The sequence below is a fragment of the Coturnix japonica genome, chromosome 7 (assembly GCF_054131305.1).
Source record: "Coturnix japonica strain WE chromosome 7, WE-NBRP24, whole genome shotgun sequence".
NCBI classification, from domain to species: domain Eukaryota; kingdom Metazoa; phylum Chordata; class Aves; order Galliformes; family Phasianidae; genus Coturnix; species Coturnix japonica.
The window spans coordinates 26888065-26915024 of NC_140669.1; the positions used below are offsets into that span (position 1 = coordinate 26888065).

The following is a 26960-nucleotide window of genomic DNA, read 5'->3' on the forward strand; positions in this document are numbered from 1 at the left end:
CTTTGTGCTCAACCAGAATTTCACACCTGAATCCCAGTACTTAACTGCCACAAAGAAGGGATGGTTCTCATTGAAGATCAACAAATAAGTCGGCATTAAGTTTCCATTGTGCATTATTGGTTTCTTACTGTGTCACAGGAAAGCAACAGCTCCTGGCTGCACTTGGAAGTGTTTTGATGTGCAGGACAAGCTGCCATCTGTCACATACCAACAAAAATGTAGCAAAACATTGGTGGGAAGGTTCAACCTCTGTGGCCACATCACCACATCCATCCCTGACTTCATGGGCCAATATAATAAAATGGGAGGCAGTACTTTCAGAGCAGCAACTGTACTTCACCTGGCCATGGCAAATGGAAAACCTAAATTACCGCTCTGATGTCTCAGAGTGATAGAATAGCCCATCTTAACTCAAAGTTCTGAAAGAAGGAAACAGATGATCACAAGGTCTGATACTCTTGCAGCGCTCAAATATTTGCCATCAGGTTCTCCATTCTCCATATTTACCCACCAAGTCTGTCTAGCAACTGAGAGAAGTAGACTATTTTTGAGCATTATTTAACACAATGCAAAAGAACTCAGTGCTGTAACAATAATAATATTACTTCCTACCAAGGACCCCGTGCAAAACTCCTGTGACACTCGCTGTTATCCCTAAGAGATGTTCATTTACCTTGTTATCCTGCGTTCAAAAATATGGATCATTTTAAACACCATGTATACCTTGTATGCATAATTTTCCACAATTTTAATAGGATTTCTCTTCCTCTGTGAAGCACCATGAAATGTAATATTTTCCTCAGAATGGGCCATGAAATGTGTCTACCTTATCAGCAACTTGTATAGAACTCGCTTGCTGGATTGTTTGACTCACTGCATGCCTCCCTCCCACACTCAGTCTATTGGGCTGTTGTTAGAAGACACTTTGTTTAGCCTATTTTATTTTATTTTTTGGTGATAGTTGCGGTCTCAAAGGGATACATGGCATCTGATCGCACATGCACATGTTCCTGCTTATTTGCTAGATCTTAAGGAAGAACATGATGCCTGATTCTTGCTGCTGGAGTGACTTCAGTCCTCAAGCACACAGCTAATGATACCCTGATGTCTAGAAGCCTCACATACAGCTCAAGATCATGATGCAATTCCGAAGGAAGAAAAGGCCCTGCTCAACAGCTACGTTGGTGTCTGAGACCAGGAGCAATGCCAGAGCACCAGCAAACTACAAACAGGAGATTTCTCCTGCAAATAAGATCCTCAATATCAAAAATACCAGGTTATCCACGGATTTGAGGTTTGTTCATCTGAAAGAGCAACCACCAGGAAAAAGAAGTGCGTGCTGATTGTCCCAGACTGTAATTTAGTCCTGTATCTGCAGGTTTCAGGTTTTGTTCCAGTACATAATGGTTCGGTGGAATGCTTCCCAGCAGTCCTGCTATGCACAGTCCTTAATAACAGAGAGATCACTTATTGGAGAGAAAGAACATATTCTTGCATAAGCCTCTTTTGTATAAGAAGCTTCAAGGATGTGAAAGCAGCAATTATCCTCACCATGGCTAATACAATTAAGAAATTCTGAGGTACTGAGAAAACTCCAGTGCAGTTAGACTTTGAAAATTGTCTAACTATGAGCTGTCGTTTGCCAGTGAGCTATAGTTACATCAAATTAAATCTGAGGTGCAGGGAATAATCGTAAGGCAGACAAAGGCTGCAGGGTGGGCTTTCCACTGCAGTCTGTCACGGACCAGGACCCAAACCCTCTGCCAGCTGCCACCGTGAGCTACAGGCTCTCATGAGTTTAGAGGTCACTAATATGCAAAATGAAGCAGAAACATTGCACCTTTAGGGATAACCACAAAACTAATTATACTCTCTACTCAAAGCAGAAATGCCCGAGGTAACAGGAACAATTCTGCTTCACTAAAACCTCTCTTGCTGACTCCAGCTTTTGTGAAAGAGGTTGGTTGGCACTTATAACAGGGCACAATTCAAATAATTTGTCTTTGACAACAGGCAGAAAAAAAAATACAGTAGGATTATTAGAGCTTCAATACCATCAGTAAGAAGCAAAGCAGTCATGGATTGGCACTGCAATGAATTCAAGGCAGCAGAAGGCATGGGTCATGGAAGAACATAGGCACAAGCGCTCATCCTGAAAACTGTCCAGGAGAAGATGGTGGAAAATGCAATCTGAAAAGAGGAGGGCATATAGAAATCCTCACAAGACTATTACCGAGAGAAAGGAAACAACTTCTTTGAGGTGCTTGCAAGGGGCAGAAGAGGTTTGTCTTGCATCTGGAAGTAGATGTCTAATAATGAGAAGGAAGCAGCCCTGTGCAGCTGAGGGTGCTGACAAACCTACATCAGACCTGCCTCAGGTACATTCTGTTTTCTGGCTTATTTCACCTCAGCACAGAGGGAGGGGGTTGCCCTGGACAGGGCTGAGATGTCAGTGCCCTCGATCTCCAAAGTACAAGAATAAAACACACAGTTTCAAGACCCCTGAATAAGAACTGATATCCACTGTTTAAAACAAATAGTATTTCCAGTTCAAGTTGAAATACAATTAAGTGAAAAATAGGATGAGCTCTATCTTCCTATTGGCTTAGTTATACTCGATTGCTTTGGCTACAGTATGCATATAATTCAGATTTTGTTTGGGTGGGTAATGAATGCAAAGCTCACCACACAGGCCTGCTTAAATCTGCTGCTGGCAGAGCCCAGCAAGGGGACGCTCCTGACGGCCTCATGAAAGCCATCCTTCCACCCACTGCAAGGTTTGCCTGTATGTGTGTGCTGATCTGATGCTAACCCAAAGAGCTTTTTCAATGGAGAACTGGATAATACTTACAACGTGAGGATATCACCCCAGCCTTTGGGATCCATCCAGCTCCCAAGTGCTGAGAGCCACGTACATTACTCTCATTCGCCCAGCTCCCCATTATCTTGGTGCTAACATAACTTGTGAAGAACATTACATTATCCTTAGTAAGAGAGACCCAAGAGATCCCAGTGTTTGTCCTGGATAATCTCCCTACTTATTGACAGCAGGCTTATGCAGGCATTGATGATTCACCTTTAGTTAAATGGGTAAAAGCTTTAATTTACAACAAGGGATTTATATGGGAAGGAAGGAAAATAATTTCATGCCTCATTGTTTTTTCATGATCCCATTACACCAGGGGATGACGCTTCCATTATATCACTCAAATATGAGATAAGCATACCTCACCAAGGTCTGCTTTCTTTCTCTACTATTCAAGAGCACGTGAGTAGTTGGAGACAGGAGGGTCTGAATATTTGATACGCCTTAAGCAGGCAGAAATGCCTTTGCTTCGGAGCAAAGGAACGTCCCAGGGAAGCAGGAGGTAGTAGGAGGCACAGTGAGCACAGCAAAAGCTGCGCAGAAGGCAAAGGAAAGGCCTAGAGTGGCCTGAGGATTCCTCATTTGCTGAACATCACAGGTTTGCTGCAGGGCAAAGGTGTTAGAGCCTTTCAAAGGAAAGGTCATCAAGATCCTTTTATAGGAGACAATAAGCACTAAGAGGCTTCCAGTGGGCTTTCTCCTCTTGTATAGTTACATACTAAAGTGAGTAGTCTGTCCCATAGGCAGCAAACTCACTGAAATCTTATTTTCTCTGTTTTTGTGCATATCTGAACTCATTGGAAGATAAGAAAGGGTGAATCTAGGCTAGGAGTCGGCTCCTCCCTAGGGCCCCTCAGCACAGATCATTGCTGCCATTCCCCTAAAGCCTGGGGGAAGCATGGAATTTGACCAAAACCACAGAACTGTAGGGGTTGGAAGAGACCTCTAGAGATCATCAAGACAAAAAGTTCCTGCCTCCCCAGGCTGCACGAGGACACAGAACTTCTGTTTATTAAAATCATAGCACCAGGCATTGCCCAAATATTGTAGCTCCTTTGTACAAGTTGAAGAATTATTTTATTATGTTAACACAGCACCATTTTGTGCACTGATCAGTGGAAAAGGTAGCACCTTAGTATCTATTTTAGGAGATTAAAAATCCCACAAGGCATCAAGCAGCTTGACATTTAAATTATCAGTGAGACGAACAATACTGAACCCTTAAAATAGCTCATGGGCCTCAATGAGTTTTTTCCACTGCATCCAGATACACATCTCCTCAACAAGCACGACACCCCATTCCATTACGTTTTAGTCCCCAGTGTGGGTATTGCAAAGATACATCGTCAAACTCTTCTGGGTGTGAGGACCATTTCCATTATGAATCACTATTTCCTGAGTCACCAGCAGCTGGGCTTTTTGTCCAGAAGGATTAAGAGCAAGGAAGTAATGAGGCTCACCTTTGAGTTACTGTGCTTCCCAGTGTGATCCAAGCCAGCTCTCCTGGAGGCAGCATCCTCTTGAAATCCATGGGATAACACTGCAGCCATTACTCTCCTCTTTCACCTTTAGAAAAGTTTATAAACCAGGTTAACTTTTGGGGGTGATTTTCTGCTAAATTTCAGACACAACTGAGAAATGCTGCCACAGTACTGCAGATTGCTGGCAGCTGAACATCCCCCCTGCTTCCCCCTCCCAGTCAGCTGCAGCTGTGTCTCTTTCCTGATGCAGTGCACCAACACTAAACCCCAAACCTCCACATTTTCCTTAAGACTTTTTTTTTTTTTTTAACTAGTCTGACCTATGAGGCAAAATTATTTAACCTGCCTGAAATCAACAAACACTCGGGTTTTATTTCCAGTCAGAACATGCTGGAAGGAGAGAAACAGACTAACACATGCAGCTGACTTCGACACCTGCCACCAATTTTGGGAGTTTCTCCAAAGTGGATGAAGGGTCAGAGGAAAAGCCTTGCAAGTTCCCATCTCATTTATAAGGGCACCTCTTCCTGATCATTTGTACAAAACATGGGAGGGACTGACAGTCTCTAACAGAGGAATTGAAGCCAGTGTGGAAAACTTCATAAAAGCAGGATGGCTCTGTAGGCAGGTGGCCTAATTACAGGCCTTGCTGGCATTGATTTCACCCAGAGTGTGATGAGGCCCTCACTTTCCACATGAAAGAAATAAGTCAGCATCACAAACCATGCAAAACCACTGCCACTCTGGTTCTTCTCACAGGGTGTAAGGTGGAATGATACAAAGATGGTAACAGATAGTCAAAAGGTTATTTATAGGGAAAGACTCACCGATACAGATGCCTTCGCTGGGAAATGCTGAAGTGATCTCCACCAAAGTTCAATCTCTAAGAAATACTGCCTTAGTGGTGGTCAGCTCTTAAATGAGGTCTAGAGGAGGTGGAGTCAAGCTCTATCCCTTCCAAGAGCACAGCTAAATTACCCTCACCTGTGCTCCCACAGCTGACCAACACTTGCCTCAGCTGATTAATCAGAGGTTCAGGCTGTGATTACCAATTTCCCATACACAGGGGTTCTCCAAGTGTAGTGGGATTTCTCAGCTAGACCCAAGTGCCGTCCAATAAACATCATACTCTTCCCATGAAATGTGGTCGCAGCTCTGGCCTTTGGGTCTCGGTTGTTGCACTGCAGCCCATCAGCATGGCCTGGGGGGTGATAACACCTCAACCCACCTTGCTCTTGCACTGGACGTTCTATTCTCATCCTTCCAGGGTGGGGAATGACCCTCACTCTTGGGCAGCCAAAGGTCTGAGCCCCACCAGCTTTCCAACACAGCCTGCCCAGGAGGAGGCTGACTGGTGGGAGCTCTGCCAGAACACCCGAGCCCTAGCAATTAACTGTAATTTGGAGTCTTTAGAACAGCACAGGAGAGGACAAGACTTTCAGAATCACCTGGGGCTGTTCTGACCAAGGTCTGACTTTCAACAGTGATTTCTGCTGCTACATGCCGCAGGTGCACAGAGGTAAAGCAGGTGCACAGGCTGGACAGGCACTCAGCCTACTCACAGTTTCCTTAAGCTAAGCAGGCTGATGTGGCAGGGCCTCAGCAAAACCCTTCCTTTATTTCTGATCTATTTCAGAGCATGACCTCAGCCTTGCTAGCTCTGCTCTGAAGCACTGGTGTGAACAAAGACTCAAAGAGAAACTTAGCTGCTAACACTCTGTCGTGGTTCCCAGACATGCTGATTTTGCAGGAGTTCAGTATAAAAATGGTCATAGCTCAATGTAGGTTGAAGCTAAAGGGCCTTCAGAAGAATATTCTGCTTCTTGAGCTGGGCTGGCACTTTGAATGGGCTGCTGGGTGATGGTTGGCACCAACTCAACTTCCACTCTGAAACCTTGAGTTCTGAGCTCCAGAGGACAAGTCTGGAATGACTTTAAACAAAAGGGAGGAAGATTTAAATGAGATGTCAGAGGGAAGATTTTCTCTCAGAGGTTAGTGAGGTCTGGAATAGGTTGCCCAGAGAGGTTGTGGATGTTTTGTCCATGGATGTGCTCAAGGCCAGGTTGGATGGCACCCTGGGCAGCCTGAGCTAGCAAAAAAGCAGTAGAACTACCAAATGATATAAACTATTGCTGATGGTTGTGTTTTTTCATTGTCTACTAGGCAAACAATTTGAGCCACGAGGAGATAAGCTGTACAAGGAGCTGGGAAAAGGGGAAACAGCCAGGACTAAAAGAGAACAATGTCTTTGTCCCGTAAATGGCTTTAATAATGAGGATGCATGTTGACTACAGGTACACGGTTTCAGCACTTGCATTTGCTGTGATGTGAAAAGGAGAGAGCTGTGGATGAGGAAGGAGATGTTAATTTACTCTGAGGCTAGGAGCGACCCACCCATGAAGTATCAGGTTGGTTTTCTGAAGGGATTAAGGTGTCCTCACCCTTTTGGGAATTCTCTGTGCTGTTTTTGTTGCTGTCATCCAACAAAGGTGTGGCAGCGGAGAGGTCACAGGAGAGGTGAGCAATGCGTTGAGCACTCTGCTTCCCCCAGGATGGAGCAACACGTAGCAACCAGGCCAGGTGAGTCAGAATAAGGGAAAAACTATATGGAAGACTTCACTTCAGCACAGGAATTTATGCCTGTGCTTCCTGATCAGAGCTTTATAGTCCCTTAAAAGCAACTTTAGTACTCACTGCATTCTGTACATCTTGCTGGTTTCAGTAGAGAAGGCTACAGAAGAAACAAATCAAACTCTTCTTCAGAGAAACAGCCTCAATATGGATTTGCAGGGGATCCATTTAAGCAATCCGTCTGGTAGGGCTTAGGCCTGGCGTAACTTTTTCCCATTATGGAGATCACGGCTGCACTACCTTTCCCCAGTGTAGCAGTGCCAAGGTCAGCGGAGAGTCATTCCTGAACACAAGTGCAGTTAAGTTACCTCCCACAGCCAAACTCCTACACATGCAATTTCAAGTTACAATGATGATGGCCAAATTCTTATTGGTAACGGCAGGTAGGGCTGCTTTTTGTGGCTTCATAAGGACAGAGTAGCCATTAAGAGAAGAAACTTCAGTCAGTGAGTAGCCTGAATAATGTCTCAGCTCAGGAACACAGACAAAAGTTGTAGATTACTTATTTAATAGGAAAAAATAAAGAAAAGCATGTAATTGGATCCATTTGCTTGACACCTTCATCATTTTTTTTCTTGCAGTAGGAAGACAGCAAAGAATACCTCTAAGAAAAGAATTCCTTTCACAGGAACATGACTTGAATATACTCATACAGTCTTTGTACTTGGAGATGAACAACAGGGACACTGTGACCAAAAATGAGAACAAATTTCATTCCAACTTGTCTTACCCACAGAGCTTTACTTGAACACTTTTTCTCCAGGTAACCTACCACTTTCTCATTTATTCACTTGCATTTTCCAAGGCCACGTGCAATTCTTCAGCAAGATAATGCTTTAAATTACATTCCCTGTAGTAAGCACACTCAACATTTTTCTGAAGAAAGCAAGCACTGTAGAGAACGCGGCCCTTTCCAGCTGGAGCAATGACCTATGAACACTGCAAATCATGAAAGAGCACATAAACAGAGGTTCAAAATGGAATATTTAGCCAAATCGATTTGTAACAAAGCCCAAATGTCACAGTGACAGTAATACACTGTATTAGAGACCACTGAACTGGTGCTTTGTGTCATGCTGGCAACACGGTGAAGGCTGGGCATCACTGGGGGTTTTGCTAGATTACTCCAGTGGTTTGCTGTCTCGAAGGAAGTCTGCTGCTAACCAAATAACATGAGAGCAGGGGAGCTGAAAGTTGAAGAGAATCTGTGACAATGGATGTATGGCAACCTGTATCCCTTGCTTGTACTGAAGGTTGTTTGTACCAGAGGTCTGAAAGGACAGATGTGCCATTTACTGGTAGGGCAGACAGCTATATAAAAGAGAATGCATTAACATAAAGAGGTGGAAATCAAAATCAGACTCACCCTGTGACTGTGCCCACATGATGAATGGAGAGGCAGGGACCAGACCAAGCTGTCACTTAACCCAGAATGTGCTGTTTCTCTGTAAAGCCCTGTTAGGCTGTGATAACAGAAGCACAGTCCCAAAGTGGAATAGCATCTAGAAGGCCAGCAGCGTGTCTTCACACTGATACCTATTTCTGTCCTGTTTTCTGCAAAAACAACAAGAAGAACATTGTTCTTAATGTCTAGATTGCTTAAAACCACCTTTCTTCCCTCTTAGAAAACCATGCTATGTTATCCAAGTGCCACGAAGCATTTCCTGACCTCAGGAGCAGGCAGGTGAAGCCTGGGACACCACCTGGCTGCCAGGCAGGCACTGATGTCCTCGGGGAGGCAGGGCTGCAGGGCCAGGCAGGCCCACTCACATAGCCGAGCCTCTGCTGCCATCTCCTGGAATACAGTGGAGGTGCAGCGCTCGGACCCCCAAAAGGGGGAATTTTAATTAACTGTACGGCAGGTTTAGACTACAGAAACACCCAGATTTTTGGGATTCTGTCGGCAGGTTATCTATTAACCCAGCTCTCATCATAATGACCATTAGGTGACGGTCGGTGTGTGCTTTTCAGGCAGGGTTTCAGGAGGATTGCTTCCCATGCGATTTCCAAACCGCGTTTGGGGGAAACTGCAAATAGTTTCATCATAATCCCGTTGTACACAGGGTGGATTAGAAGGACTTCGTAACTGGAACGTGTTTTAATCACACCGGTGGGGATTACGCGTTCTGCGGGAACGGAAACACTTCCTTTTTACCACACACCGAGGACGGTCGCAGCGCTCATTGCCAAGCACACACCCATACAGACACCCGTACACCCATACAGCCGGCCGTGCAGCGCCGCTCTCCGTCCCCACGGCGCTGTGTGTAGCGCGGCCCCGCACTGCCCCCCGCCACACCCCGACTCAAGATGGCGGCGCGGCTGCTTCGCCTGCGTGGGCTCCTGCGGGACAGCGGCCGGCGGGCCTTCTCCTCACAGCCCAGGTCGGCGGGCGCCATGGGAGCCGAGCGGCGCTGGGCGCTGCGGGACGGAGCTGGGGGTTGCGGGGAGCGACGTGGGGGTGTTGGGACGGAGAGGTGCCGCGGGGCCGGATGCGTGGGCTGCGTGTGGGTGCGTTGGTGGGGCTGGTTGCGGGGTACGTATATACAGGGTATATTTCTATGTGCTTGTGTGGCTGTGTAAGGGGTGGGTACGTGTGTGCACATGTATGTATATGTGGCTTTGTGCTCTGTGTGCGTGTGACAGGAAGGCTGCGGGCCTGAATGCACATGCATGAGCACACACACACACATGTATGTGTGCATATATATATATGCACCCTTGCTTGCAGGGAGGCAGCTGGGATCCCCCCTGTCACGCTGGGCCCGGTGGTTCAGCCATCGCTGTACAGAGGGCAGGCTGCCCTTTGCCCCAGTTCCCGGGACGTGGAGTCCTTTGCTGACAGCAGGTGACAGTGTGACAAGGCCTGACCTTGTCTGCCCTACTGCACCAAGGGGTTGTGGGGCCCGAGTGCCCTTGTGCCACCCTTGAACCGTGCCAGTTCACCTCTGCTGCGGGCCCTGCGCCCTGCTTGAACACTGTGCCCATAGATGTAGCTTAATAGAGCTGTAAGTAGCTCTATAAATAATCCGTGTTTGCTAGGCAGGTATTTCCTTCCTTTACAAAGGGCTGTAAAAGCAGGGTGTGCCTGTATCCGAGCAGATGTTGGCTTCTCTTTCTCAGCCCTGCGCCAGCCGAGCAGCATGGCACGAAGCGCCTGGAGCCTTCTTCTGCTAAGCGTTTAACTGACATCGGCACCAGGAGGATCTTCTCGTCGGACCACGATATCTTCAGGGAGAGCGCCAGGAAGTTCTTTCAGGAGGAAGTGGTGCCTTTTCATGCAGAGTGAGATACCTTTAAAGCATTTCAGTTTTCCAGATAATTTGCTTTCTTTCCCCTCCCAGAATAAGCATTTTCAGGTATTATTCACTATGACAAGATAAACAAGATATTTGGTTTCAATAACAGGACTCGATTGAAACCAACCTGCCTATAAGGTTCATCAAAAGTCACTGATCGCTCTGAGCTGGCACCTTTGTTGCAGGCCTACGAGCAGGACAAATGCAGTTTGTAGAGTTGCAGCTGGTGTTTCCCTGCTTGTGCACTCTCTCATTGAAGTGGAGGGTTACATTTTCCCTTGTCTTTTATTAGAAAGACTTCTGGTGCAGCTTTGTGAACAGGTATTGCATCTGCTCCAGGTTAATTATGATCCTGTTTGCTGACACAACTGTTTCTTCAAGTGACTGGAACAAGTTGGACTTGTGTTCTTGCATCACTGCAGAGACCTATGAACCATTCTGTTCTCACACCTTCCAAATAAACAAGTAGGCTTCAGGCACAGTGTACCGGTTAGCTGGGCCTATGTGAAGAGACTGCTGTGGCATCAGCAAATGTGGATGAACATGAGGAGAAAATGCTTTTGTGATGGGTGACATTGAGACAGCAGTGACCCTCAAAGTAGGGGACAAAAAAAGCCCACAAAGGTGGTTTTTAGAGAGAATCAATTACCGTTTCCAGTGTGTTATTAACTGTGGATGAAGTGCTGTGGTATAGCTCTGCTGCACACCAGTGTGTGGGAGGAGTCTTTCTGACCCCATTTGTCAATCATATTATTTAAAAATGGCCAGTAATGGCCATTTAGCTTTCTGGTGTGTTGGTGAACTCGGGGTACTATGTATTAGGGATCAGGGGATTCTTACAGTCTGCAAACTGTCAGCAGACAAACCTTAGCTGTCTATTCACAAGCTGAAAACCACCTTACAGCAGCAGTAGTATACACCAAGGTATAGTACTAAGTGAAAAGGGACTAATTTCCTTATTTTTTTTTTAATACATGTTGTTTTATATATTTTTGTATTTTATATCAAGGTTGCTAATGTCTCAGAAACTGGTGTGTTTATATCCATTTGATGGGAAAAATGGGGTGTCAGGAAGGTGAGGACCTACTTGTCATTATCCCAATGGTTGTGGCTAAATCTCCTAGACCCTGCTCTGGTGCTCAGACTGAGACGCAGCACAGCCTTTCATAACAAGTCATAAAGAGTCATCAGGTTTACATGTTGGAAGCCAGGATTCAGATGTTATATAGTTGGTATCTGTGTAATGCCAGTGGCATTTGTGAAGAATGGAAAACCTGTTATTAAGTCACCACTTCTTAGCTGGGAAACTTAGTTGTCACAGCACCCTGTGTGCTGTGTTGTGCGTTGCTGAGACTGAAAGCCACCATACCAGGCAGTGAAAATTTGCTGCGGGCCCTCTAAGATGAAGCAGCAGCCGTGCCAAATGGGAAGTAGCACATGGAGAATGTAATGGATATCTCTGTTCTTACGCTGTTTGCAGGTGGGAGAAGGATGGCCAGGTGAGCAGAGAGCTCTGGGAAAAAGCCGGACAGCAAGGTTTGCTGGGTGTTGCTATTGCTGAGAAACATGGAGGCATCGGAGCGGATATTCTCTCCTCAGCCGTGCTCTGGGAGGAGCAGTAAGTACTGGGCATCTCAGGAGCAGTTTGATTCAAGTTATCCACAGACTGGTTTTTCCTTTGTTTGTTTTGTCTTTCATAAGATTCCTTTATTGCTTACAGAAGTCGACATCAATAATTACAACACGTACAAATCCCTTCAGCTTTATGCATTTCAGGGGATTGCTTAAGTAATAAATGCCATTGTGCTCTACTGTGGTTGAGGAAAGCGTTTTGATTAGTCTGGTAGGTCACCCAATGACCTGGATGTGAAGGTACATTCTGTAAATAACAGAGCACATGCTACAAGTTCGCATTATGTCCATGACGTCTGTGTTTAGGGCTTGCTTTCAGTGTTGGGTCTGTGTTGTACAGGAGTGAAGTTCACTGTTTACATTTCTGCAGCTTTGCTGCCTGAGCTGTTTTGTTTTTCCTCACTCCCCAGGATGTATGTCAACTGTACTGGCCCAGGATTTAGCCTTCACTCTGATATAGTCATGCCCTACATTGCAAATTATGGCACTGAAGAACAGATCAAACGCTTTATTCCTCAGATGGCTGCAGGGAAGTGTATCGGTGCTATTGCCATGACGGAGCCTGGGGCTGGCAGGTAAGCTAAAAATAAAGAGAGATGGTTATAATCTTATTCGCTGTCTGCTGCTTTCTCAGTGAAAGAGATTCATGAGCATCCAGGTTATGTGGATGTCCTAATAACTGGGCAATATCCCAGAATGGGGAGGGCCTCTTTACAGATCACTCTTCTGCAGCTTTGCCAATGTGAGGTACTTGCTCAGAATCAGTTTCCTTATTGTCTCACAATGGACAAATTTACTTTGTATTTCCTTTTATGGTCTGAGATAAGGTTAATAATCTGTTTGTCCTGCGAGTATACCTTTAGTATGAAATGTAATCAGGAGAAAGTTACATCAGTAAAGATGGCTTTACTTCATTAGTATTAATTTTTGTTGTTGAGCAAAATGCTGGGGTTTTTTTCTGTGCTTTTTTCCCCCTCTGAATCCTTTCAAACAGATGAATGTTGCTCCTTTTCTGTCATTGCTGAAGGGCAGACAGCACATACTCTGAATAGACTCAGGTGATCTGGCCATTTTCCACAACAGAGAGGAACAGGTGAAGAGCAAAACCTTTTGGTGTCATGCTTCCACAGGGAGTCGATGTTGACCGTATTTTTTTGCAGCTCCTCCTCATTAAGACTGAGCATGTTCAGAAGATGTTTTGTTTGACATTTGTCTTTTGAAGCATATCAGCGTAAGGGGATGCTGACTTCTGGTATCAGCACTACATCACACCGCTTCCCACAGGCAGATCTGTTAAAGGGGGGCCTCATGCTCATGTATGATTGCACACGTTTATCATCTCTTGATTTCTGTGTTACTGCAAATCATTTCACCGTGTACCATTATTCTCCTGTGCATTTTCTCTGACTGCATGCCTTGACGGTGTGAAGTCTATTTCCTGTGGGGTAGCATTCAAGGTACAAATGACAGCTTCTGGAACAGCTTCTTGAAGGGTCTTTTGAATTCCATTCTAGTGACTTGCAAGGAGTACGGACTTACGCAAAAAAAGATGGAAGTGACTGGATTCTGAATGGGAGCAAGGTAAGAAACAGTCGTGTACATCCCCCCATAGCCTTTGGGAGCTGGAGGCACGCAGGGAGGGCTGTATACCAGAATCAGTGTCTCCCACTAGTCCTTCCTTTCTCTCCTTTTTTTTGCAAGTTGTTTTTTCTTCTATATAGACTTACTATACTTTTTGGGGTATTTTTTGCTATTCATGGGAAACAGGTTCTTTTTATGATATTTAAATAACCTCATCTAAAGACTTTCTTTTTGCTCGAACTGGAAGAATTCCTATATTGTATAAGCAGAACCAGTGTTGTTTCTCATTGCTGAGGTTGAACACTGAAGTATGTATGCTACCTATGTTAGACTTCCTGCAGCCTGAGGTGTACTGCAATGCAGGCAGCGGGATCTGTTCAGAAGCTTGTATTAGGAGAGCAACATTAGATGCCGTGTTTATGCTTTCAAGCTATTACAGAGTTGGTGTGTGCAAATAAATCTGTATGTACAGATGTCTGTAAATATATTTGCTCACTGTGTGTGGTTGATGCCAAGCAGGAGAGATTGCTTATTTCTTCTGGTGGTGGTAGGATGAGTTATGTTGACAAGCAGATGGATTATTCTGCAGAACTCTTGAGAGCAGTTGTTAGGAGAGGCCATCAGTGGTTTTGCGTTTTGTACCTTGCTATTTTATTAAAAAAGAGAACCTCTTTCTTATTTGATGTCTACACCCGATAACTCCTTCCTTCATTAGCAGGGGGCTTATGGAAGAAGTGGGTCTGTGCATTCTTTCTCTTCACAATTCTCACTACACATTGCCTCTCAAATTTTGTAATTTCCTCTTAGACAGCACTTTAGCCTTCCTGAATAATTAAAATGCTTAAGCCTCACCTTTCAGTTTACTTATGAAAGTTTCCACACGCTGATGGTTTTCTTTCTATTGCTTGATGATCTTTTCTAATGCCTGTCCACCTTGCTTGTTGCATTATTGCAAGCTGTGCTGGATTTTGTTTGTTTTTACAGACTTTCATCACTAATGGCTGGATGTGTGATGTGGTGATTGTGGTTACAGTTACAAACCCAGAGGCTCGATCTCCTGCTCATGGAATCAGCCTTTTTCTGGTGGAAAATGGAATGAAAGGTTTTGCGAAAGGACGCAAGCTGCAAAAAATTGGCCTGAAAGCTCAAGTAAGTTCTTGTGACCTGTAACACATAGCACACTTTGAGGAAGTCTAAAATTGCTTGATGCCTGGCACTAAGCTTAATAAAGATATAATGGAACAGTTATAGTGCTGAAGCCTTAGAGCATAAAAATTGGATGAAGTATGTATACTGAATTTCCATATGGAAGTCTGAAGTACATGATGTGCAAGGAGAAGCTGGCAGCTGGATTTCCTCAGTCTGAGAAAGGAAAGATGGGATTCTATTTCTGTCTTCAGCTACCTAACGGTTGGCTGTAGAAATAAAGCAGCACAGTTGAAGGGTGGCAAGGGACACAAACTGAGGAGACTCTTTAGTTGGTTATTAAGAAAAACCACCATAAAAATGATGTGATACCGGAACTAGGGGCTCGGGACAGTTGTGGGGCCTCTCACTTGGAAGCATCAGGAAGTGAAACCCCTCAAGACCTTCAACTGTTGAAGGTGCTTTGAGTGCTTTGTCCATCTTTGAGGGGATGGACAACTTCAGAAGGACCCTCCCAATCTAAACGGGGAAAAAATGTGGAATACAGAGGTGAGAATGTCGGACTATAAACTGTCCTTTAAAATCTTCTTAGGACACAGCAGAACTGTTTTTTGAAGATGTGCGGTTGCCAGCAAGCGCCTTGCTTGGGAAAGAGAATAAAGGCTTCTATTATTTGATGGCAGATCTCCCTCAGGTAAGAGCACTGGAAGTGTTTGCTGTCTCTGAGAAGAACACGGACACATAAGATTTTATCACTGCAAGAATCTTGGATATTTGGATATGATGGATTTTAGAGAGCTTCATGTGGCTCAGGGTGGCTGTGAGCAGCACCCCGCCAATTCTACTGCTTTTTACCTGAAGTATTCTATTTGTTATGCTAAAAAGCCAAATTCTTTGGGCATTGGCTATGGTGTTGACATCTCACTAATTCAAAGTCAGCAACACAGCTATTGAAGAACCTGAGCTTAGATTAAAGGGTTTGTTGGTTTTGGTTTTTTTTTTGTATATTTCTACTGTGGAGCCATTTCTCTTAACAGACAACATTCAGCTTGGAAGACTGCATTTGGCATTCTCTTCAAAGGAAAAAAGCAAACACTGCTGTCTTAGCTTTTCGTCTTGTAGAAGCATATTAAAGATGCAAGAAATTATTTCCTTATTCATAAAGCAAAGTAAATAAGTTGTTATCCAGATACCTCTAGTGAAAATAACAAAGATTGACTTGCTGAAGTTTTGGGATGATCTGGGAGGAAAAAGGGGCAACATGATTTTTCAAAACCTGACTGTGCTTTGTCTGAACTCTGACTGCCTCATCTGGTAGAGATCGTGTGCCTTTACTTTTAGGCTGTGAGTAAACATGAAAAAAATATGAAGCCTGCTTAAAGAAAATATCTTGCTTGAAAGAAACAAATGCAATTGCAAGCAGGTTCACTGGGATGAGTCAGATATTTTAATAGTGCTAAAAGCAACTGTACTCTACATTGCTCATCTACGCATTTTGTTGAAGAAAGGGACAAAAAACAGCCACTGTTTTTATGTAAGTTTTCTTTTTTTAAGAAGTATCCTACTGAAATTATTAAATGTGGGATTTTTGTTATCATCTGAGCAGTGAAATCTGATAATAAAACAGATTTCAGTGTTAAACTTTCAGTAAGAGCCCTGTGGTTGGCACGTATCTATTACTGGGACAGTGTTCCATCAGGAGAGTCACCAAAAAGCCTTAAAAATGAGCTTTGGAAATGGAAACATTTGGCCTGGTCACTAATTTCAGGGTGTCTGGTTTGTTCTCTGATGTGACTTCTCCCACTTTTAGCGAGCAACACTGAACATCTGTTTCCTAATTGTGTATTTACACATGTGCATCTAATGAATAGAGGTGTAGGAGTAACTGCTGGATTCTGTGATTTTCTGTTACTAAAGGAAAGACTGCTGATCGCTGACATGGCTCTTGCCAGCTGTGAATTCATGTTTGAAGAAACAAGGGATTACGTGAGGCAAAGGAAAGCTTTTGGGAAGACAATTGCACACTTGCAGGTGAGTTAGAACAGGGAGACTTGTATAGCAGATGCATAGAGGAATTGATGTACATTTGTGTAAATGTAATATCAAGCAAGAAGCCATCCCTGGACTGTTAGTAATCCTACAGCAGTAATGCTTGTGGAAGGAAAATACACAGGCAAAAACAACTGGCTTTGTGCTCGTTACTTTTAGGCTTGCATTTTACCATCAGAAGTCACTAATCACAGAGTATATCCTAATTGCTTGCGTTTCTGTATCTACTTGGGGTGCTGTAGACTGCAGAGGAGTTTGGTATGTGTGCAGCTATGCCATCCATCTACCTGTAACGCACTGCAGCAGCATGATCTTAATGAGACTGATGCTGTGATGGTCCCCAAGCGGCAACCTTGCTGCTTGAATGCCTGCAAAGGTGTTCACGTCCAGCTTTATGGGTAATGGAACAAGGTTATTCACCTACCAGGTAGATGGGTATTCACATGATTGCACTGTAAAACTGTTGGATCATTCTTTGTAAATATGACTTCCCCTTAAAGTAGTGGTTAAATTGTATTTTGAGGCGTGCCTACACTACCTAATTGCTGTCATAAAGCGCAGTAACATGAAATAAACATTTGCCATTACAATTTTCCTGAAAATCTATTAGGCCTGAACTCAACCAAGCACCTGAATGTTTGATTTATAAGACAGGAATTGCTTGTATACATTACAGGACGTTAGCTTTTTCATTTTAACACATTCAAAAATTAATTGGAACTGGAATATTTCTGTTTTTCTTTTGAGAGTTCCTTTGTCAAAATCAAATCTGTAATCGTTCTGAGTAACAGCAGAATTGAGCTCCTTAGTGGCTGGAATGTTAGGTTTCCAGGAGCTATTATCTTTATTTCTTTTTTAATTTAACATTGAGAAACAGAAGAATTTAGTATGTCCAGTGAGCAGCTCTAACACAGAAAGAATAGTTTGTTTATGTAGGTGTGGAATGCTTTCTCATCATAGTACTTAGCTGTGCAGAGGCCTCAAAAATAATATTGTTTCTTAGTATAATCTATTCCCAACACCAGGAGGCCCATAATATTAATAAAGTACAATATTTTTGGAAAAAAATATCCATTCTTGCATACCTTTTCCTGTTTGCACTAGAACGTGCACATCAAAAATCCTTTCTAATTAGAGCTGTGTCTTGCCCAATTCATTTAATCATAGTACAGCACAGAGTTGGGATTTGCTTATTTTAATTTCAAAGGAAAGCAAAAAGGCCTTTTCTGTAGGTGATTAGAACTGTGAGATCAGGAGAAATTCCTCTTCCTAAGAGGTGATTTTTATTCCCTTTCCTACCAGAACTGCCAAGAGACAGTTATGTGCTGCCTTACCTGGCTTTAGGTAACCTTCATAGTGGGCTTCACCTGCCAGGCTGCATTGAGTGAAAGGGGATTATATTGGGCCAGATACATATAGGCTGCTCCCAATGTAATGCCTGCTATCTATTGTCATGGTAACTACAACAGATACAATGAGCACAGTAACCCTGGTAGAGCAATTTCTTAGCTACAAAACACAATTTTTCAACATAGTCACCACCGTTAGCTGTGCATCTTCACCAGCAATGAACAAGAGCCTGCATGCTGCCCTCATCCAAACACACACCAGCAGAGATGACCCACCATTGCCACTGCTGAAACACACCAACCCATCCCTCACTGAGCTCTCCTCCGTTGTTTGGCCTTCATAAACATTCAGCAAGCATCAGTGAATGTTGGTAGGCACAACTTTTTCTGCATTGGCAGAATTCAGTTCCACACCTTTGATTCTTACACACTTCTGTGTCAGACACTGTTCTGTTAGACTGTCCCTATGCTGCCATCTATCACATGGCAACAAAACATAACAGGGCCACAGGCTGCACATACCTGATCTAAAACATCTCTTTCAGTATGACAGAACTCGGCATCAGGAAAATTTCTGATAGTTGGTCTGAAACTTCTTCAGTGTTTGCTCAAAATGTTTTGCACATCACTTGAACTCTGAAGAGCTGAACTCTCTGCAAATGCAGCCAATGCACAATGACATGTTACTAACTCAGCTGGAAGCTCATTGTCCCATAGGAGAGAAAAGACAGCAGCAGAGCTCCCAGCACCTCCTACTCTCCAGGAATTTGTTTCCAGGCATTTGGGGGGTTCCCCATGATGTCATGTTTTGAGTTGTTTGGCAAGTTAATGAGCAGTAATTTTCCCTAATAAGACTGGTAGAGGTGTAGTTGTATGGAAAACAAACTGCATTTAGATGTAAAGATACCAAGCTGTTTGAAATAGTGATTTTGAACAGAAATGCTTCTAGAAAATGCTTCCCTCTCTACTTCAAACAGAGCTTTAAAACAGTACTACTTCTGCTCTTTCTTTCCTCTGCTTCCTCTGTCCGCTTCTAAAATAGACGGTGCAGCACAAGTTGGCAGAAATGAAAACGAACATTTGTGTGGGCCGAGCCTTTCTGGACAACTGTTTGCAGCTGCACGCAGATAAACGCCTGGACTCCCCCACAGCTTCTATGGCAAAGTACTGGTATGTAGTTAAAGTAATTGGGAAGTGTTACTTATGTGATCTTGACAGGAGCCTAGTAATAAAAGCACTGAACTGCTCAGATTTAAACAAAAGATAAAATTACTGTCTGATTAATAACAACATTGTTGGTTTTTAAGAGAGGCCTTTAGCTTTTACTTCCATGGAGTAATCAACAGCGGCCTTAGTTGTTTTGAAAACCAGCACTGGTTAAAAGATCAGTTTCAAAGTTGTAGCATGCTTTTAAGATAGACTTCCATTAATAATAAAGATCAGCTTCAAATACAAGAGAGCATTTCATAGGCATTTAGATAAAGCAGATTTTACTACAATAATTTAAAAAAATTATGTGTATGTATTTAATCACAAGTTTATTTGAAGCTCCTGTGATCTAGAATACTTCTTAGTTAACATTACTTAGCTTTAATAGATGTTTGGCCCAGGCACTTTTTGAAGCTGTTTGGTTTCGAGAAGAAATAGTTGGCTACAGCTATTGCTGTAATTGAGACTAAACAGTTCATTCCTTTATTGGTTAGAACTCCTCCTTCTTTCTCCCTCCACACTTGGTGTAGTTAACTGTAGACTGAGGCTTAACTAGGGAAATCTGGATGACTAAAGCAATCCAAGAGTTGTATCACAAGAATTTGTGATCTGTGTAGTTTTGTTCTGCTCGCAAAGATATGAGAAAAAGCATACCAGACATAAAGAAACAACTTAGGGAAGCGTAGAGTAGCATATAATACAAGAATAGTGGTATAATAAATAGTAAAAGGTTATATACAGCAAGAACTCACCAATATTGAGGTCTTCAATCTAGATGGAAATTGCTGAGGCTGGTCACCAAACTTCACAAAGGAGCAATCTCCAACAAAGATGCTGCTGTTATGGTGGTCAGCCCTTAAATGAAAACAGGAGAGGTGGAGTCAGGCTCCACACCTTCCAGGAGCACAGCTGAATTACCTTCACCTGTGCTCTCACAGCTGAACTGACACTTGCCTCAGCTGCTTAATCAAAGGTTCAGGCTGTGATTACCAATTTCCTATACTGAAAGACAGAAGATTTCTCATATTCTAAGCTTTCAGAAATAAATGTAGAGGTAATATGCAGAAAATGCTGAGGGAATCCAGTGAGAATCTTTACAATGAAAGGAAGGATTTTGTTTGAATGCTATTTCTGGCACTTCTTACCTAGAAGTACCAGGTACGTATGCGGAGGCATTCTGCTGTGAGGAGGAGGGAACAGCTGGCGTGCCAACTCAGAGAGAGACTTACATCCTCAACAGATTTTCCAAAGCAAGGAATTATAAACTCCTCCCACCCATCCAAATATTTAGTACCACAGTTTGTTGTGGATTTCCCCATTCCCTAATAGCCTTCCTCTGGCTCTGTCCCATGGATCCTTTAGATGATTTAGTAAGTTCTTGAATGCAGAGTTGCTCATGTTTCAGGAGATAATCTCCTATTGGTTTTGCTTATAACCTGTTGCGCAGTCAGTGACTTGAGTTAGAGATGTGATGAATTCAGAATGTAGTGTTAGCATCTCCCTCCTGATACCTTGTGAAAGATCTGTACTCTTCATTTTGTGATGACTGGTTATATGATGTAGCTGAATACAAAAGTATGTTTGAGGGACAGTTGAAGTACCTCCCTGCTGCATATTTAAAATAAATACACTGAATTAAGCATTGAACAGGGAGGATAGTGTGGAATCATAAAATGGTTGGGTTGAAAAGGGCCACAATGCTCACCCAGTTCCAACCCCCTGCTGTGTGCAAGGTCACCAACCAGCAGCCCAGGCTGCCCAGAGCCACATCCAGCCTGGCCTTGAATGCTGCAGGGATGGGGCATCCACAGCCTCCTTGGGCAATCTGTTCCAGTGTGTCACCACCCTCTGGGTGAAAAACTTCCTTCTAAGGTCCAACCTAAACCTCCCCTGTCTCAGTTTAAAACCATTTCCCCTTGTCCTATCACTGTCCACCCTTGTAAACAGCCATTCCGGCTCCTGTTTATGTGCTCTCTCCAAGTACTGGAATGAGGGACTCTCAAGTTCTTTCATGCAAAGCAGTTGACTCAATCATCTTCTTCTGTTGCCACTCTGAAGGTCTGTTTTTTGAGGGTTTTTGGCTTTTTTTTCCCCCCCACATCACTTTTGCTTGAACTCTCAGTGCAGTTAAAATCGTATGGGTTCCTTTGTCTGTTTTTCCTTGATTGAAATAACATGAAGTATGTAACTTTGCATAGGCTGAGATGCAGGACATCAGCTTCACATGGTGTGTTATCAGTCATCTTCTAGCGGGAGGGGTCATAAAACTGAATGCTTTAAAGAAAATGTTTAATGATGGAGTAAAGGAAGAGTTTGCAGTGAGCAATCCTGTTTAAGAATTAAAGTATTTGTGAGTGTTGAAAGCTATAAAATGTTTTGAGGACAATAAAGTATTTCCTGATGTTGGTCATATTCAAGTAGCCTGGAACAGAAGGGTTTGATAAGAAGGACATGCCAACATGCTTTACAAAAGAAGCTTTTTGGCTGGTGAGGAAGGTAAATGGGCTTGTTTGTTTCGGAAGCTTCCGTTCTCTGAAAGCACATCCACATCGGCAACAAATCTTAATACTTTTCAATTCAGTATATTACTTTTTCATTGTGGAGGAAGAACTATTGAAGTATTTGAATGGCCAATGCTTTAGATTGCTTATACAGGGGGAAAAAAACCAAAACCCACTGGGATGTATTTTTGTTAGCTTATCTGTATCTGTTAATTTTTCCTAGCATGCATCCTTCTAAAAACAGTTTTCTTCTTGACCATTTAAGGGCGTCTGATCTCCAAAACAGCATAGCAACTCAGTGTGTGCAACTGCACGGAGGCTCGGGGTACATGTGGGAGTATCCGATTGCAAAGTAAGTGCACCGTTTCAGACCTGCCTGCTGAAGGATTGCTAGCCAAATAGAATACGGCCCTTCTTAGGTCTACTCCTCAGTTGTTTTGTGTTAGTACTGACTGACTGTTCCCTTTCTCATCGTGTTTATTGAAAGGCAATCATCTGTATAGATGAGATGAGAAATATTGGTCAGCCTAAAGCTTGCATAACGCTATAGAATAACAAACTGCCTCATCAGGACCGTGAGTGGTTATGTTCAGATTTTGCCCCCTTTTAAGTGGAAACCTGGGGGCTTTGCATGGAGAGAAGAAGGATTTGCTGTTCCCAGGAACCCTTCATTGAATCTTTCCTTCTTTTCTTTTTCCCCTCAGAGCTTTTGTGGATGCCCGTGTTCAGCCCATCTACGGAGGCACCAATGAGATTATGAAGGAGCTGATTGCCAGAGAAATTGTCGGTGACAACTAAGGCAGGTGCTGGCTGCCTGGAGAACCGTCCAGAACACCTTTATAGTAACACATGACATTAAAATCAGACATCAGAATGTAAGTAAAGGAGACAGATGTAATATATCATACTCTTTCAAGTGAGAGAAGCCTGTTGAAGTGGTAGCAGCAGGAAGGTGCTCCTCAGCGGGATTTCTGATGTTTAAATTGAAAGGTCATTAAATACATTTGGATGAGACCGACTTCCCCTGACTTACTAGTGAAAGGAGTACTATGGCCGGGACATTACGTTGACTGTGCCCTTTGCTGTTTGGGATTAAATCTCGCCTCCACAGAAGCCCATTTGTGATGGATAAGTGGGGGGAGGCTGGGACCTTGTCACTGTCCATACACGGCTGCTTATTGCTGTCACCGCTGTGGCGAGGGCGATATGTGCTTAATCTCTGTGCCTTATTGTAACTGGCCTTTTGGACAAACCTAATAAAGCATTTCTGTGCGCTCCGTGCCTCGCTGTGTCACTTCACACCTCGGGCCGGGAAGGAGCGAAGCTCCTGTGTGCGGACACAGCTCGGCGCTGCGCTTCCCTTCAAGGTCTGAGGTATTTTTCCAAGCTTGGATCGCGCGGGGCCGGGCCTACAGCGACTGCAAGTGCCGCGGGGGGGCTTTCTTCACTCGGCTTTCCTTCGTCCCCGCACCCCGCCAATGGCGGCCGGCCCGTCCCCGCCCCCGGGAGCGGCAGCTCGGCCTCGTCCCGCCCCCCGTCGGCGGGCAGACCCCGCCCCGCGGTCTCGCCGCGCTTTAGCTGGGCGCGGACTGTTCAACCGCGGCAGTGGGAGCCGCGCCGAGCGGCTGGAGGCGGCAGCGCCGCTGTGGAGAAGCCGCCGGGCGGAGGCAAGCGCGGGGCGAGGCGGGAGACGGCGAGCGGGACGGGGCGATGGGGAGCCGGGCGGCGGCGGGCGGCAGGGAGCGGGGAGAGCGGCGCCAAAGCGCGGGGAGGGGGGAGAAGCCGCGGCCGGGCGGCGGTTAGTTCCCGCGGCGGTGGCGGGCGCGCATGCGTGAGGGACCGAGCGTGTGGGGGCGGGGCGGAGCGGGGGGGTAACGGTCCGTGGGCGGGGGGCGGCGCCGTGTCACCGTGCGGGAGGGGCCGGGCGGGGCGGGACCGCAGCGCTCCGCCTCATGCACCGCACCGAGCGGGAGTTTAAGCCGCCACGGGCGGGGGCTGAGGCGCCGGCTCCTTGTGAGCGGAGAGGAGCGAAGGAGCCGATCCCGAGTGAACAAATGTAAATACCGTCACCGAAGCCCCGTTGTCTGTCAGGGGACGAGCGCTGACTCGCCGCTCTCCGCCGTCCCGGCTGTGTAGAACGCCGGGCAGAACGCTGGATAGAACGCCGGGTAGAACGCTGTTTAGAACGCTGGGCCGCGCTCCCCGCGCCGTGGAAGCCGGCGGCGTTCGGGAGCGCGAGATTCGTGTGACGGGCGCGGGGCCGCGCCGCGCTGTGAGCGCCGAGGTACGAGGGGGCAGGGACCGAGCGGGGCAGCGACGTGTCCTTCAATACTGGAGGCGAAAAACGGCTCCGTGTGGAGTTGTTATCACAAATGAATGCGAGTGAGCGTGTCCCTTTTGATTCTGTTTTTATGACTGGAGCTGTTCGGGTGGTCTTAAACTGAGGGATCCCTCCGGGGCTGCTCGCAGGATGGCAGGCTGTGCGCTCCTGTGTGCGGCTGGAAGATGAGACGTCCTACGTAACCCTGTTGTGCTTGGGTTTGGTTTTTTGTTTTTCTTTTCCCCCAGTCTATTAATAGAACCTAATGCTGAAACGTTTAAATGCTCCTCGTGAGTAACTGGGCTGTGTTTGAACTGCAAACAAAGGCAGCCTGCTGAGATGATCTCTTCTCTGCTAAAGCAGTCCCAGGTGTGCTAAATATGGATTTCTTCCCTTTTTCTTTCATGCTCCTAACCAGGACGTGCCCGGTGGGACTCGTATCTCCTTTGTGGCCGTGGTTGCTAACTGCTCCATCAGCAAACGCAGGCCGTGCTATTGAGCTCTTCTCTCAGTTCTCAGAAATCCTTACAATCCCATAACTTTGGTGCAGACCAGGAGAGCTGGATAAAGTTATCTCCATGTGGCTTCTTCCTGCGGGGTAAAGCTTAAAGACGCTGCCCAAACCCAGCTCCATGGCCCCAGCCAGCTGAGGCAATGCCTGCCTGCCAGAGCAACGCTTTATTTTTGTCTGGTGATAATCAGGGGCTGGCTGAGAGGAGCCGGGGCTCACAGGATGAAAGGCACTGTGCTGCACGAAACTAGCTTGGCTGCAGGTACCCTTCACCGGCTTTTAAGTCAACTCCCATCAGCATGAAACATAGTATTTTTGTACGCTCATGGACCTCATTTTTAGTTATTTCAGCAGATGCTGTCTGTCCCCAGTTATTTTGCTTTCTGAGACACTTACTAGAGGGGGAATAAACATTACAAGTTCATGAATCCAAAATACAGCTTGTATATGTTAATCTGAATTGCTATTTGCAGGCAGAGTAGGCTCTTGGATGTGGAAGCAGAATGAAAAGAATCTCACCCTGGTGTCCAGGAATCTCATTATTAAGAACATTCCAGGTACTTGGGATGACAAAAGTCATCCGGTTGCAACAAGGGAAGGCTGGTATACAACAGCTTTCGCAAACCCTCTAACAAATGGATGTAGAAAAGATAACAACAAAAACAGCCACAATTCAAACCAACTCTCCTTCCAAGCAGAAATCCCCCAAAAGATTGTCTACTGTGTTGTGCAGCCAAAGTGGTGGTGTTGTATAAAGGAGGGAGCCAGAAAGCAAGAGGACTATAAACAGAATCATCACTTTGCAGACTGGGGAAGGATTACCAGTCGTATTTCTTAGCAGAATGCTTCTAATTGCCAGCATGAAGACACCAGTTTCAGGATTTAGACAGTGCTGGGTAGAGAAGGTTAGAGCAGTAAAATGCCATGTGAAGATAGAAATAAGCAGAGCAGCAGTAGAAAAGCAAGGGTAGCTGCTGGATTAGAGGCTGGAAGTTATGTTTAGTGGGGAGAGAAGGCAGCGGGGTGTGGGTCGGGGCAAACTGCAATCCCAGGCTATATCCTGCTGGGTAATTAAGGCATTAGGGAGGATAAGCATAAAGGCACTTTAAACATCAGTTACTATCCTGTGCATGTCTGGTGCTTGTTTCTTACCTTCCCAGGTTCCAATTTTATGTCAGCTTTTCTTCTTCCAGTACATTTTAGTCTACCAAGTGAAATATGTCTGACACAGGTGAAAAGCAAAACATTTGCCAGCTTTAAAATCAGAACAGCAGAAATGCAAGTAGAACACAGCGGAAAAAAATCCTTGAAATAGTTTAACCATGACAACAAAAACCTTCCAGAATAAGAACACAAGCTTTTCCTACAGACCAAAAGCTACTTGCCATCCGTAGCCTTGCTTTTTTTCTTTCCCCCAGAAGATAACAGGTCTGGCTTTGGAAACGCACTTCCAATAAGGGTGGAGTGAAATTATTTTTGCTGCTTTGTGCCAAAAGGAAATAAAGTGCGTCAGCATGAAAATGGTGCCATTTCAGCGGAGCTGAGCACTGCATTCCACCATAGTTTTTCCTGTTCTTTTTTTCTTTTGCAGCTCGTACTTTGTAAAGGCTTTTTGATGTCACTGAGATGAGAGGAACACACCTGAAGTGTCTCACACAGCTTCCTTGGGGCCCAGCCACTGTGTAAAGTTGGCAAGTTAACAGATGAGGGGTTAGCTGTGGCGTTTTTCTCTTTAGAAGCATTTTTCCTTGACTTTTTAGCTGCGTTGTAGCATAGAACCTTTTGTCAGGTAGCGTATAGTTAGAATAATTAAAGCATATAGTTGTAATTACAGAGTAAATGGATATCTAAGGGTATCTAAGAAAAGACTCACCAGTGCTGAGGCTTTCAGTCCAGATGGATGCTCACCAATGTTAAAGCTCTCCATGGAGGAACAATCTCCAGAAAGATGCTGCCTTAGCGATGGTCAGCCCTTAAATGGGATCTAGGAGGGGTGGAGTTTTACTCCACCCCTTCCAGGAGCACAGCTGGATTACCTTCACCTGTGCTCCTGCAGCTGGCCCATCGCTTGCCTGAGATAGTTAATCAGAGGTTCAGGCTGTGATCAACAGTTTCCCTTACAGGTGGATTTACCAGCGCTCTTTAGCTTAATGGTAGTGGTTTAATTTGAAGGTACCTCGATTTTTCCTTTCCATCTTTACCCGAAAAGAGGGGAGAAAAAGGTCTTTCAAACTAGACAAACTTAGCATGATTTGTTAATGGCATTTGTCGTGATTTAGGAAATCTCAAGCTGTGCCAAAAGGGGATGGAGTCCTCAAGGGCAATGTCATTTTGTGCAGAATAGCCTCTACCTTTTCATAGGTATGAAATGGGTTTATCCACTGT

General features: G+C 44.8%; 2 protein-coding genes and 2 long non-coding RNA genes across 33 annotated transcripts in view; 2 read left to right on the forward strand and 2 right to left on the reverse strand.

Annotated features, from left to right (window-relative positions):
• The window catches only part of LOC107316442 (uncharacterized), a 50050-nt gene extending 42856 nt beyond the window's left edge, over positions 1-7194 (reverse strand). The window contains exon 1 of one of the 2 annotated variants that reach the window (XR_014948385.1): positions 4327-7194. This is a non-coding gene — a long non-coding RNA (uncharacterized LOC107316442). The remainder of the gene's footprint in view (positions 1-4326) is intronic. The other variant, XR_001556349.3, reaches the window with a different exon arrangement.
• Positions 7195-8083: 889 nt separating this feature from the next.
• Positions 8084-26960, reverse strand: part of LOC146760129 (uncharacterized) — a 40193-nt gene continuing 21316 nt past the window's right edge. The window contains exons 4-5 of the long non-coding RNA XR_014948386.1: positions 19996-20098; positions 8084-8532 (exon numbers count right to left, since the gene is read on the reverse strand). This is a non-coding gene — a long non-coding RNA (uncharacterized LOC146760129). The remainder of the gene's footprint in view (positions 8533-19995; positions 20099-26960) is intronic.
• Positions 9271-23019, forward strand: ACADL (acyl-CoA dehydrogenase long chain). Its single transcript, XM_015867948.3, has 11 exons — positions 9271-9362; positions 10102-10263; positions 11758-11895; positions 12320-12484; positions 13424-13490; positions 14475-14639; positions 15229-15330; positions 16554-16667; positions 19077-19204; positions 22010-22096; positions 22449-23019. The coding sequence occupies exons 1-11, from the start codon at positions 9289-9291 to the stop codon at positions 22540-22542; spliced, it is 1296 nt and encodes a 431-aa protein (XP_015723434.2). The 5' UTR covers positions 9271-9288; the 3' UTR covers positions 22543-23019.
• The window catches only part of KANSL1L (KAT8 regulatory NSL complex subunit 1 like), a 56803-nt gene continuing 53158 nt past the window's right edge, over positions 23316-26960 (forward strand). For 21 of the 29 annotated variants that reach the window (XR_001556358.3, XR_001556360.3, XR_001556362.3 and 18 more), the window contains exon 1: positions 23316-23411. The gene's annotated coding sequence lies outside the window, so the exon portion shown is untranslated. Of the gene's footprint in view, positions 23412-23686; positions 24029-26960 lie in introns of those variants that run through there. The other 8 variants (XR_014948381.1, XM_085553510.1, XR_014948382.1 and 5 more) reach the window with 6 other exon arrangements.

What these genes read in the sequence shown, in the direction of transcription:
- ACADL (XM_015867948.3), top strand. Translation starts at nt 9,289, where the DNA reads ATGGCGGCGCGGCTGCTTCGCCTGCGTGGGCTCCTGCGGGACAGCGGC. An exon ending in ACGGAGCCTGGGGCTGGCAG is followed by an intron (nt 12,485 to 13,423) that starts GTAAGCTAAAAA and finishes ATTCCATTCTAG; the next exon opens with TGACTTGCAAGGAGTACGGA. An exon ending in TGATGGCAGATCTCCCTCAG is followed by an intron (nt 15,331 to 16,553) that starts GTAAGAGCACTG and finishes CTGTTACTAAAG; the next exon opens with GAAAGACTGCTGATCGCTGA.